Here is a 13,445-nt window from a genome sequence, read left to right on the forward strand (position 1 = left end):
TCGATAGAAATAAAATTATGACAAAATTTTCTATACAACTAAAATTTTGACAACATTTTCCACAGAACTAAAATTTTGACAAAATTTTTTATAAAATACAACTTGGGTTAATTTTTCTATAAAAATAAAATTTTGACAGAATTTTCTAGAGAAATAAAAATTTGACGAAATTTTCTATAGAAATATAATTTTGACATTTTCTATAGGGCAAAATTTTCTATAGCAATAAAATTTGGAAAGAATTTTCGATAGAAATAAAATTTTGACAAAATTTTCTACAGAACTAAAATTTTGACCAAATTTTCTATACAAATAAAATTTGGGCAAAAATATTCTATAACAATCAAATTTTAACAACATTTTCTATAGAAATAAAATTTTGACAAAATTTTCTATAGAAATAAAATTTTAACAAAATTTTCTATAGCAATAAAATTTTGACAAAATTTTCTATAGAACTAAAATTTTGACCAAATTTTCTATAGAAATAAAATTTGGGCAAAAATATTCTAAAGCAATAAAATTTTGACAAATTTTTCCATAGAAATAACATTTTGACAAAATTTTCTATAGAAATAAAATTTTGACAAAATTTTCTATAGAAATAACATTTTGACAAAATTTTCTATAGAAATAAAATTTTGACAAAATTTTCTATAGAAATAAAATTTTGACAAAATTTTCTATAGAAATAAAATTTTGACAAAATTTTCTATAGAAATAAAATTTTGACAAAATTTTCTATAGAAACAACATTTTGACAAAATTTTCTGTAATAAAAAAACTTGGACAAAAATTTCTATATAAATAAAATTTGGGCAAAATTTCCTATAGAACTAAAATTTTGACAAAATGTTCTATAGAAATAAAATTTTAACAACATTTTCTATAGAAATAAAATTTTGACAAAATTTTCTATAGAAATAAAATTTTAACAAAATTTTCTATAGCAATAAAATGTTGACCAAATTTTCTATAGAACTAAAATTTGGGCACAAATATTCTATAGCAATAAAATTTTGACAAAATTTTCTATAGAATTAAAATTTTTACAAAAATTTCTATAGAAATAAAATTTGGGCAGAATTTTTTATAGAACTAACATTTTGACCAAATTTTCGTTATGAAATAAAATTTTGACAAAATTTTCGATAGAAATAAAATTATGACAAAATTTTCTATACAACTAAAATTTTGACAACATTTTCCACAGAACTAAAATTTTGACAAAATTTTTTATAAAATACAACTTGGGTTAATTTTTCTATAAAAATAAAATTTTGACAGAATTTTCTATAGAAATAAAAATTTGACGAAATTTTCTATAGAAATATAATTTTGACATTTTCTATAGGGCAAAATTTTCTATAGCAATAAAATTTGGAAAGAATTTTCGATAGAAATAAAATTTTAACAAAATTTTCTACAGAACTAAAATTTTGACCAAATTTTCTATACAAATAAAATTTGGGCACAAATATTCTATAACAATCAAATTTTAACAAAATTTTCTATAGAAATAAAATTTTGGCAAAATTTTCTATAGAAATAAAATTTTAACAAAGTTTTCTATAGAAATAAAATTTTGACAAAATTTTCTATAGAACTAAAATTTTGACCAAATTTTCTATAGAAATAAAATTTGGGCAAAAATATTCTAAAGCATAAAATTTTGACAAATTTTTCTATAGAAATAACATTTTGACAAAATGTTCTATAGAAATAAAATTTTAACAACATTTTCTATAGAAATAAAATTTTGACAAAATTTTCTATAGAACTAAAATTTTGACCAAATTTTCTATAGAAATAAAATTTGGGCAAAAATATTCTAAAGCAATAAAATTTTGACAAATTTTTCTATAGAAATAAAGTTTTGACAAAATTTTCTATAGAAATAAAATTTTAACAAAGTTTTCTATAGAAATAAAATTTTGACAAACTTTTCTATACACATAAAATTTTTTACAGAAATTTTCTATAGAAATAAAATGTTGACACAATTTTCTATAGAAATAAAATTTGGGCAAAATTTTCTATAGCAATACAATTTTGACAACATTTTCTATAGAACTAAAATTTTGACAAAATTTTTTATAGAAATACAACTTGGATTAATTTTTCTATAAAAATAAAATTTTGACAGAATTTTCTATAGAAATAAAAATTTGATGAAATTTTCTATAGAAATATAATTTTGACATTTTCTATAGGAATAAAATATGGGCAAAATTTTCTATAGCAATAAAATATGGACAGAATTTTCGATAGAAATAAAATTTTGACAAAATTTTCTATAGAAATAAAATTTGGGCAAAAATATTCTATAACAATCAAATTTAAACAACATTTTCTATAGAAATAAAATTTTGACAAAATTTTCTATAGAAATAAAATTTTAACAATGTGAAATAAAATTTTGACAAAATTTTCTATAGAAATAAAATTTTAACAACATTTTCTATAGCAATAAAATTCAAATTTAAACAACATTTTCTATAGAAATAAAATTTTGACAAAATTTTCTATAGAAATAAAATTTTAACAATGTGAAATAAAATTTTGACAAAATTTTCTATAGCAATAAAATTTTGACAACATTTTCTATAGCAATAAAATTTTGACAAAATTTTATGTAATAAAAAAACTTGGACAAAATTTTCTATATAAATAAAATTTGGGCAAAATTTCCTATAGAACTAATATTTTGACAAAATGTTCTATAGAAATAAAATTTTAACAATAATTTCTATAGAAATAAAATTTTGACAAAATTTTCTATAGAACTAAAATTTTGACCAAAGTTTCTATAGAAATAAAATTTGGGCAAAAATATTCTAAAGCAATAAAATGTTGACAAAATTTTCTATAGAAATAAAGTTTTAACAATGTTTTCTATAGAAATAAAATTTTGACAAACTTTTCTATACATATACAATTTTTTGCAGAAATTTTCTATAGAAATAAAATTTTGACACAATTTTCCATAGAAATAAAATTTGGGCAAAATTTTATATAGCAATAAAATTTTGACAAAATTTTCTATAGAAATAAAATTTTAACAAAATTTTCTATAGCAATAAAATTTTGACAAAATTTTCTATAGAACTAAAATTTTGACAAAATTTTCGATAGAAATAAAATTTTGACAGAATTTTCTATAGAAATAAAATTTTGACCAAATTTTCTATAGAAATAAAATTTTTGGCAAAAATTCTCTATAGCAATACAATTTTGACAAAATTTTCTATAGAATTAAAATTTTTACAAATTTTCGATAGAAATAAAATTTTGACAATTTTTTTGATAGAAATAAAATTTGGAAAAAATTTTGTATAGAACTAAAATTTTGACAGCATTTTCTATAGAAATAAAAATTTGACGAAATTTTCTATAGAAATATAATTTTGGCAACATTTTCTATAGGAATAAAATATGGGCAAATTTTTCTATAGCAATAAAATTTGGACAGAATTTTCGATATAAATAAAATGTTGACAAAAATTTCTATAGAACTAAAATTTTGACCAAATTTTCTATAGAAATAAAATTTTGAAAATATTTTCTGTAAAAGTAAAATTTGGAAAATTTTTTTATAGCAATCAAATTTGGCCAACATTTTCTATAGAACGTCTTCTATGCTAAGCAAAATTCCCATTCGTATTTTAATGGCATATAAGTTTTGACCTCACGATAATATGTTTTTAAGTGTATGCGCTGCAGAAAGCCTTTGTATAGGAATGGGCCAAAATACAGGTTTATTATACATGTGTTTTTTTTTTTGAGCGGCCCTTTTTTAAAAATGAACCGACTAGAAAAAAAACAAAATTAATCTCTTACATATATTAACGCAAAAAAGTTTTGGTGATGTCCTCTTCTAGGCAAACCAGAATTTCCGTTTATAAAAGTTTAGTATGTATATATTTTTTGTTTTAAATAAAAATATATATTATTTAAGATTTTTATAATGGTTTCTATGGATGTTTTTGGGATAATTGAGAGTTTAAATTAAATATCGAGAAGAATTTCATTCCAAAAAGTAAGAAAAAAAATATATATAGAATATTAGTTTGTCTGATGATGATGAATTTCAAACCTTGCCTAGCAGCAGCAGCAGCACCGTTTGATGGCAATCCCCCAAGCCCCAATGCGGATCCCGTTGTGGAACTATAGTTGTAACTGTTGTTGTTGTTGTTGGTGGTGGTATTGTAGCTGCTGTTGTAGTTGCGGTTGCTTTCTGTCATTGGTATGTAATCAAACTGATTTCTAATACTACTACTATACGCTGAGTTTTGCTGATTGCTGAGAATGTTGGCTGTGTTGCTGTTGTTGGAGGTGGTGTTGTTGTTGTTGTAGGTGGTGGTGGTGGCGGCTGAGGCAGAGTAGTTGTTGTGGCTACTATTGCCGCTGTTCCATCTTAAAAGCGATACAGAAGGCTTGCGATCAACTAAAGGCTGCGGTGCATCCATTTCATGCTGCATGGGTGACAGTGGAAGCGTGGTGGTGGTGGTTGGAGTACAAGCACCTGTGAAGCCACTGCACCGTTCTGCAATGAGTTTGGTTTTTTTGTTTGGTTGGATTTGATTGATAGTTTCTTTTTTTCGTTTTGGTTTTGGTATTTGGTTTTGAGATGAATTTGTTGTTTCTTCTTCTCTTTTTTTTTGTGAGATGTATGGTGTGTGTGGGATGCGGTTTTCGACATGCAAATGTTTACAGACATATGCCCGCATGTGGTAACTGCAGAATACTGAGACTGATTGCAAGGTTGTGTGCGAAGCATTTATGATTTTGTGAGTGTATGGGTTATATCAAAGCCTTTATTAAGAAAATAGCTAGCTTTTGAGGTGTATGCTTAGATTGGAGAGGTTTATGGTTTTATTTTATTTTATTTTATTTTTTTTTTTTGGAAAGCTAAGTCCTCAACCTTGATATCGATATCGTTGTCTCCTTGGGGAAAAATGTAGGGATTAAAGCAAAGTCATATTTCTGGGTTATCGGTGTTATTTTAAAATTTACCAATAAAAAGTTTTCGATATTAAGAACACAATTAATAAAGGTATTAAGTTTGTAATATATTAAAATTACTACATTGGCTTTTATTGTTAACAATTGTATCTATAAACAAGTAAGGAAAGTCTAAAGTCAGGGCGTGGCCAACTACATTATACTCTGCACCAGATCCACATTTTCGATACCACATCAAATCCGTCGATTGTGTTTCCCAACATATAAATCTGAACCAATTTTGAGGTAACTTCGAAAAAGTGTATTTTCGGTTGATAGATATGAATTAGAAGTATAGAAAAATTTGATTCCTTTTTACAAGTTTTCGACTTAGCGGTGGCGATTTTATAAGGAAACTGTGGGTATGATGCAAAATCGGGCAAAAAATATATATATGGGAGCTATATATAAATCAGAACCGATTTCAACCAAAATATAAATCTGAAGCGATTTCAACCAAAATTGGCATGCATATCCAGAACCTTAGTTCAACTCCCTGTGTAATGTTTCAAATAAATCAGAGTACAACTTTGGCCTCTGTGGTCATATTAGTCTGAATCGGACGAAAGATATATATGGGAGCTATATCTAAATCTGAATCAATTTCAATAAAATTTAGCACATTTGACAACAGTATTAATTGTACTCCTAGTGCAAAATTCCTAGTTAATAAAGGTGGAACTCTGGCTTCTGGGGTCATATAAGAGCATATCGGCCCAAAGATATATAAAGGAGCTATATCTAAATCTGAACCGATTTCAATAAAAATTTGGCACACTTGACTACCGTACTAATTGTTCTCCTTGTGCGAAATTTGAACCAAATTGGAGTAAAACTCTGGCTTCTGGGGCCATATAAGTGTATATCGGGTGAAAGATATATATGGGAGCTATATCTAACTCTGAACCGATTTCAATCAAATTTGGCATACTTGACTATAGTACTAATTGTTCTCCTTGTGCAAAATATCAAGCAAATTAGGCTAAAACTCTGACTTCTGGAGCCATATAAGTGCATATCGGGCTTTGATCACAAAAATGTGTTCACAGACAGACGGACATGACTAAATCGACTCAGGGGCCGACTCTGAACAATATTGCCAAAGACACCATAAGCCTATCTCGTCTCCTTCTGTGTGTTAGGTTAGGTTAGGTGGTATCCCGATGTATCAGGCTCACTTAGACTATTCAGTCCATTGTGATACCACATTGGTGAACTTCTCCTTCTGGGTGTTGCAAACATATGCCACAGTGTGGCGCAGTTATAAAAATTTAAGGGATTTATTTATCGATAACGACGTAGTTGATCTGTCACATTTTTATCAATTTATCGCATGTTATCGGTAACATAGTTAGTTATTCTTATTGATAACAATTCATGTGGTAATATTTTTGGCTACATAAGCTCTTATTTTTGATTTCGGTATCGATAATAACGTTTTTATATGACACAATTTTATCGATACTAAATTAGTCGGTTTTTATCGTGAACACAATTAGTTATTGTTATCGATAACAAATTATGCGATAATAGTTAATCCTATATTTGCCTTTATCGTTGATTTCTATGTCGATAACAACGTATTGTGTCTGTCACAATGTTATCGATAACAAATTTATCAGATGTAGTCAGTTAATTATTCCTATGTATAATAATAATAATATAATTTAATTGGTTACATTAGCCTTTGTCGTTGATTTCGACGTCGATAACAACGTATTTTGTATGTCACCATTTTTATCGGATATTATCGTGAACACAATTAATTATTCTTATGGATAACAATTTATGCGATAATATTTTTGGAAAAAGTGAAGGCCAGATTTGATTGAAATCGGCAGAAAGGATGGAAGACATATTGTAAAATGAGCTTGGACTAAAGCCAAAATGTAAAAGAGCTTATCGAACCAAACATTTCTTTTACTTACACAAAAATAGCCAGTTACCGTATTTGGGTTTCTCCGTTGAGAAGCCATTCCAAATTGTCTAGTTTGTGAACAAACTTGGCAAAGAGGTTAATTGAAGCTCTGGGCTGATATATGGACGTTCCAACAGGACTCCATCGTACCAGGCACCATGGTACTCAGTAAGTGCCAACGAAAAATGGCTCAAAAAAAAAAAAGAGGTTCCTCGCTTCACTTCTACCTGGCAAAGGGAACAAAAATCTCCGGATCTAAATACTTTGGATTTTTGTGCCACAATGCGTTAGTGCATTTTGTGGAGTAAGGTTGGCACTAAACAATATCCAAATAGTCAGTAATCTCAAGACGGCGCTTCACAACCCAGCAAAAAATTGCGTCACCAAAAAAGTATTGTTTTTGGATCCGGAAGTGAGTCAAAATTGCGATGAATTTAACATGGGCTTATCATGGGACAGATGTCCACCATTTCAATAGCCGTTGTATTGAATTTGCATCACTTCTTAAGGTGTGATTCGATTTCAGTGTTCTGGATGTGAACTAAAAAAATTGTTTAATAATTTGCCAAATAAATAATTTTTATAATTTTGTTTATGTTTTTTTAAGCTTTTTAATGCTGAATTAGAAACAGTTGACCTCAAATATTTTCAAAAATTCGCAAATTTTCTTTTGTAATAATTTGTACCATTTTATTAATTCGTAATCTGTTTTTAACCTATTTGAGACAAAAATATGAAAAAAACGAGTTATAAAAAATTGAATAAAAGAACTTCCTGTGTAGTTAAAATAAAGAACATCTTTGGGAGGACATTTTTGGAAGCGCTTTTAAAGTTGCGCCTTAGGAACAACTTCCAATTTTTTTTTACAAAAATACAGCAGAGCCACTTTCATGTGATGGATTCGCCGGTCATTTGAAGGCCATAATTTGTGCCAAAGGTAGCAAATTCGAACAAAACTAAAATGTTTCTCAAATTTGATATTATTTCTGAATATAGTTTTTTTTCTAAACAGAATTGTCTTCAAATTAAATTTAAATTATCCTAACAATCATTTTACCCCGATTTCATCGAAAGTCATCGCTTGTGGTTGCAGTTCAGAGGAGCAATACGATGTGCCTACTAAGCAGGGTTGCCATTTTGGTCCGGTCGGACCAAAATTGGTCCAAACAATTATTAATTTTTAAATTTGGCCCGTGGTCGGATAAAATGGATTTTTATTGATTTTGAACAATTTTCGACAAATCGGCCATTTTGACAAAATTTTCTATAGAAAAAAAATTTTGACAACATTTTCTACAGAAATAAAATTTTGATAAAATTTTCCATAGAAATAAAATTTTGGCATAATTTTCTATATAAATAAAATTTTCTATAGAAATAAAATTTTAACAAAATATTCTACAGAAATAAAAATTTGACAAAATTTTCTATTGAAATGAAATTTCACCAAATTTTTCTATAGAAATAAAATTTTGACAAATTTTTCTATTGAAATGAAATTTTGACAAATTTTTCTATAGAAATAAAATTTTGACAAAATTTTCTATAGAAATAAAATTTTTACAAAATATTCTATAGAAATAAAATTTTGACAAAACTTTCTTTCGAAAGTTTATTTTGACAAAATTTTCTACAGAAATAAAATTTTGAAAAAAATTTCTATTGAAATGAAATTTTGACAAAATTTTCTATAGACATAAAATTTTAACAAAATATTCTATAGAAATAAAATTTTGACAAAATTTTCTTTAGAAATAAAATTTTGACAAAATTTTCTAAGAAAATAAAATTTTGACAAAATTTTCTACAGAAATAAAATTTTGACAAAATTTTCTATTGAAATGAAATTTTGACAAAATTTTCTATAGAAATAAAATTTTGACAAAATTTTCTTAGAAATAAAATTTTGACAAAATTTTCTGTAGAAATGAAATTTTGACAAAATTTTCTACAGAAATAAAATTTTGACAAAATTTTCTTAGAAATAAAATTTTGACGAAATTTTCAATAGAAATAAGATTTTGACAAAATTTTCTATAGAAATAAAATTTTGACAAAATTAGTTATACAGAAATAAAAATTTGACAAAATTTTCTTAGAAATAAAATTTTGACAAAATTTTCAATAGAAATAAGATTTTAACAAAATTTTCTACAGAAATAAAATTTTGACAAAATTTTCTATTGAAATGAAATTTTGACAAATTACCTACAGAAAAAAAAATGTTGACAAAATTTTCTGTAGATAAAAAATTTTAACAAAATATTCTATAGAAACAAAATTTTGACAAAATTTTCTATAGAAACAAAATTTTGACAAAATTTTCAATGGAAATAAAATGTTGACACAATTTTCTATAGAAATAAAATTTTGAAAAAAAAAATCTATAGAAATAAAATTTTGACAAAATTTTCTATAAAAATGAAATTTTGACAAACTTTTCTATAGGAATAAAATTTTGACAAAATTTTCTATTGAAATGAAATTTTGACAAAATTTTCTTTTGAAATGAAATTTTGACAAAATTTTCTATTGAAATGAAATTTTGACAAAATTTTCTATTGAAATGAAATTTCGACAAAATTTTCTATTGAAATGAAATTTTGACAAAATTTTCTTTTGAAATGAAATTTTGACAAAATTTTCTATTGAAATGAAATTTTGACAAAATTTTCTATAGAAATAAAATTTTGCGAAAATTTTCTGTTAATAGAAAATGTTGACAAATTTTTCTATAGAAATAAAAAATAAAATAGAAATAAAATTTCTAATAAAATAGAATTTTAATAAAAATTTGGAATATAAATATAAATTTGAAAAACAAATTATCGAAATTTTGAAAACATTTTAACTTTTGAATGATATTAATTTAATTTGGAAAAGTGGTCTGCTGGCTCACATTTTGGTCCAATTCTGAAAAAATGTTGGTCCAAAATAAAAATTCATTGTGGCAATGCTGCTACTAAGTACAACTATCGTTGCATAGTTTTAGGCGGTAGATATGAATCCGCTTTAACACATCGTAAACTCGATTATATTTTTTGTTTTCTTTTTTTTATTTATAAAGCATTCTGTGGCCAATTTTTAATTTTATCCTGCTTAAGAATTCTTATTAATAGAATATTCACCTTGCAAAATTTAAGGTTATATTTTCAGCAATAAAGATTAATGATGAGAAGCAAAGCGAAATGGGTTGAAATTAATATTTTTACTAGCAATGTCTATTTAAAATGAATGTGTTTTAGTAAATACTAATACTAATGCATACTCTTATAGTAAATAAGGACGAAAAAATTTAACTTACATGGAGTTACAATTACTTGCTTTCGAAATAGATTTTTAATTTTATTAAAAAGCTGTTTTATTATTGTTGTTAATTTTTTGGTTTTGTTAATAGAAATAGAAAAACACAAAAATCAATGTAGACATACACATAGACTTTTCCAGACATAATACAAATATTATATATATATAGAGGTTAAACAAACAACAATGTTGATCGAAGGATAGTCATTGCGTTTTTAGTAGCACAATATTAAAGTCTTTAAAATTATTTAATTATTTTTTATATAAATACAACACCGTTTAACATTATTTTACCAATAACATTGATAAAATTGTCCATTGTCGTTATGGTGATTTTATTTTTCATTATCGTTGGGTTTTAATGTTATTATTGTTGTTATGTTATTGTTAAAAAAAAAGAATATTTCGTTAATTGAATGTTTGTTCAGATATATGTTGCAAAGTAAATATTTGTTCGTATAATGTTAAATAAATTGTTAACAATGGAGTAAATATTTTTATGCTTATGCTTGATATTGAAAGAAAAAAACTGTATATTTAATTAAAACTGTATATTTAATTGAAAGTAATTTATAAATAGTAGTGCATTTATTACAACATTTCCAGGATTGTTTTTTTTTTTTAAGTATTTAATATTATTTTTATAATTATTTATCTTTCAGATTAATTTAATAACTTAAATTCATTGTTTTGTAATTTGAGGAAAAAACAATGCATATGAAAATAAGTTTTAGAAAATGCCACACAGCAATCATTTTTTGACGAATAACTATAGTGACCTCTTTTAATTTTTTTTATAAAAAAAATACAGAAATATAGAAATAAAATTTTGACAAAATTTTCTACAGAAATAAAATTTTTACAAAATTTACTATAGAAATAAAAAGTTGACAAAATATTCTATGTAAATAAAATTTGAAAAACATTGCTATAAAAATAAAATTTTGACAAAATTTTCTATAGGAATGAAATTTTGACAAAATTTTCTTTAGAAATAAAATTTTGACAAAATGTTCTATAGAAATAAAATTTTGATAAAATTTTCTATAGAATATAAAATCTTCAATAGAAACAAAATTTTGAAAAAGAAAAAAATCTATAGAAATAAAATTTTGACAAAATTTACTATGGAAATAAAATTTTGACAAAATTTCATATAGAAATAAAATTTTGACAAAATTTTTTATAGAAATAAAATTTTGACAAAATGTTCTATATAAATAAAATTTTAAGAAAATTTTCTATAGAAATAAAATTTTGATAAAATTTTCTATAGAAATAAAATTAAAAAAAAAAAAACAAATTCAATAGAAATAAAATTTTGACAAAACTTACTATAGAAATAAAATTTTGAAAAAATTTTCAATAGAAATAAAATTTTGACAAAACTTTCTATAGAAATAAAATTTTGACAAAATATTCTATAGAAATAAAATTTTGACAACATTTACTATAGAAATAAAATGCTAATAAAATTTTCTATAAAAATAAAATTTTGAAAAAAATTTTATGATAGCCGGCTTATGCCCAAATTAATTCAAACAAACATTTCTCTTTTCTTTGCCACCATCAAATCATCGATTAGAGTGCAGTTGGCTGGGTTTATTTTAAACGTGCTTCCTCTTTTTTTCATTCGTTTTGTTTTGTTATTGTTGGTTTTGTTTTTTAAGCATTGTTGTTGTTTTTTGGATAAGCTACACTTGTAGTTTAGTCAATGCATGGTTTTAAGCTGAAATGAAAAAACAACAACAATGCTTAAAGAACAAAACCAACAATAACAAAATAAAATTTTGACAAAATTTTCTATAGAAATAAAATTTCCAATAGATATAAAATTTTGAGAAAAAAAAATTGTATAGAAATAAAATGTTGACAAATTTTTCTATAGAAATAAAATTTTGACAAAATTGTTATAGAAATAAAATTTTGACAAAATTTTTCTATAGAAATACAATTTTGACAAAATTTTCTATAGAAATAAAATTTTGACAAAATTTTCTATAGGAATAAAATGTTGACAAAATTTTCTATAGAAATAAAATTTTGACAAAATTTTCTATAGAAATAAAATGTTGATAAAATTTTCAAAAAATTAAAATGTTGATAAAATTTTTTATAGAAATACAATTTTGACAAAATTTTCTACAGAAATATAATTTAGACAAAATTTTCTATAGAAATAAAATTTTGACAAAATTTTCTATAGAAATAAAATTTTGACAAAATTTACTATAGAAATAAAATTAAAAAAAAAAATCTATAGAAATAAAATGTTGACAAAATTTACTATAGAAATAAAATTTTGAAAAAATTTACTATAGAAATAAAATTTTGAAAAAATTTTCTATAGAAATAAAAATTTGACAAAATATACCATAGAAATAAAATTTTGACAAAATTTACTATAGAAATAAAATTTTGAAAAAATTTACTATAGAAAAAATATTTGGAAAAAAATTTCTATAGAAATAAAAGTTAGAAAAAATTTACTATAGAAATAAAATTTTGAAAAAATTTTCTATATAGGGAGGTTCAAGTGTAGTTCACTTTGGGTTGAGTGAATTACCCGAATTTATTCTGATAATTGGTTGATAGTTTTGCTGCAAGTAGAGGATGCTGATGAGGAATGTGGTAATTCCGAAACAGCTGTACATCCAACCATGTTGCAGTCTATAGGGCTTTGCCCAAATAAATTTGACAAGCATACTTTTCCTCTATTGGTTAAGCTACACATGTAGTTTAGTAAATGCATGGCTTTAAGCTGAGATCAAAAACAACAATAACGATTGAAGAGAAGCCAACAATAACAAACAAATAAATAAAATTTTGATAAAATTTTCGATGGAAATAAAATTTTGACAAAATTTTCTATAGAAATAAAATTTCGACAAAATTTACTATAGAAATAAAATTTCGACAAAATTTACTAAAGCAATAAAATTTTGAAAAAATTTTCTGTAGAAATAAAATTTTGACAAAATTTTCTATAGAAACAAAATTTTGATAAAATTTTCTATAAAAATAAAATGTTGACAAAATTTTCTATATAAATAAAATTTTGACAAAATTTTCTATAAAAATAAAACGTTGACAAAATTTTCTATAGAAATAAAGTTTTGACAAAATTTTCTATAGAAATAAAATTTTGACAAATTTTTCTATAGAAATAAAATGTTGACAAAATTTTCTATAGAAATAAAATTTTAACAAAATTTTA

The 13,445-nt window shown here is 24.0% G+C and overlaps 1 protein-coding gene across 15 annotated transcripts in view; it reads right to left on the reverse strand.

Moving 5' to 3' along the window:
• The window catches only part of LOC142239111 (uncharacterized), an 85,654-nt gene that overhangs the window by 25,050 nt on the left and 47,159 nt on the right, over positions 1 to 13,445 (reverse strand). For 12 of the 15 annotated variants that reach the window (XM_075310879.1, XM_075310887.1, XM_075310884.1 and 9 more), the window contains one exon: positions 4,097 to 4,546. The exons of 2 other annotated variants lie outside the window; for them this stretch is intronic. In XM_075310879.1, the coding sequence (XP_075166994.1) occupies positions 4,097 to 4,546 (450 nt within the window). Of the gene's footprint in view, positions 1 to 4,096; positions 4,547 to 10,226; positions 10,279 to 13,445 lie in introns of all 15 variants that reach the window. One more of the 15 variants, XM_075310886.1, reaches the window with a different exon arrangement.

The sequence above is a fragment of the Haematobia irritans genome, chromosome 5, assembly GCF_050003625.1.
Source record: "Haematobia irritans isolate KBUSLIRL chromosome 5, ASM5000362v1, whole genome shotgun sequence".
NCBI lineage: Eukaryota > Metazoa > Arthropoda > Insecta > Diptera > Muscidae > Haematobia > Haematobia irritans.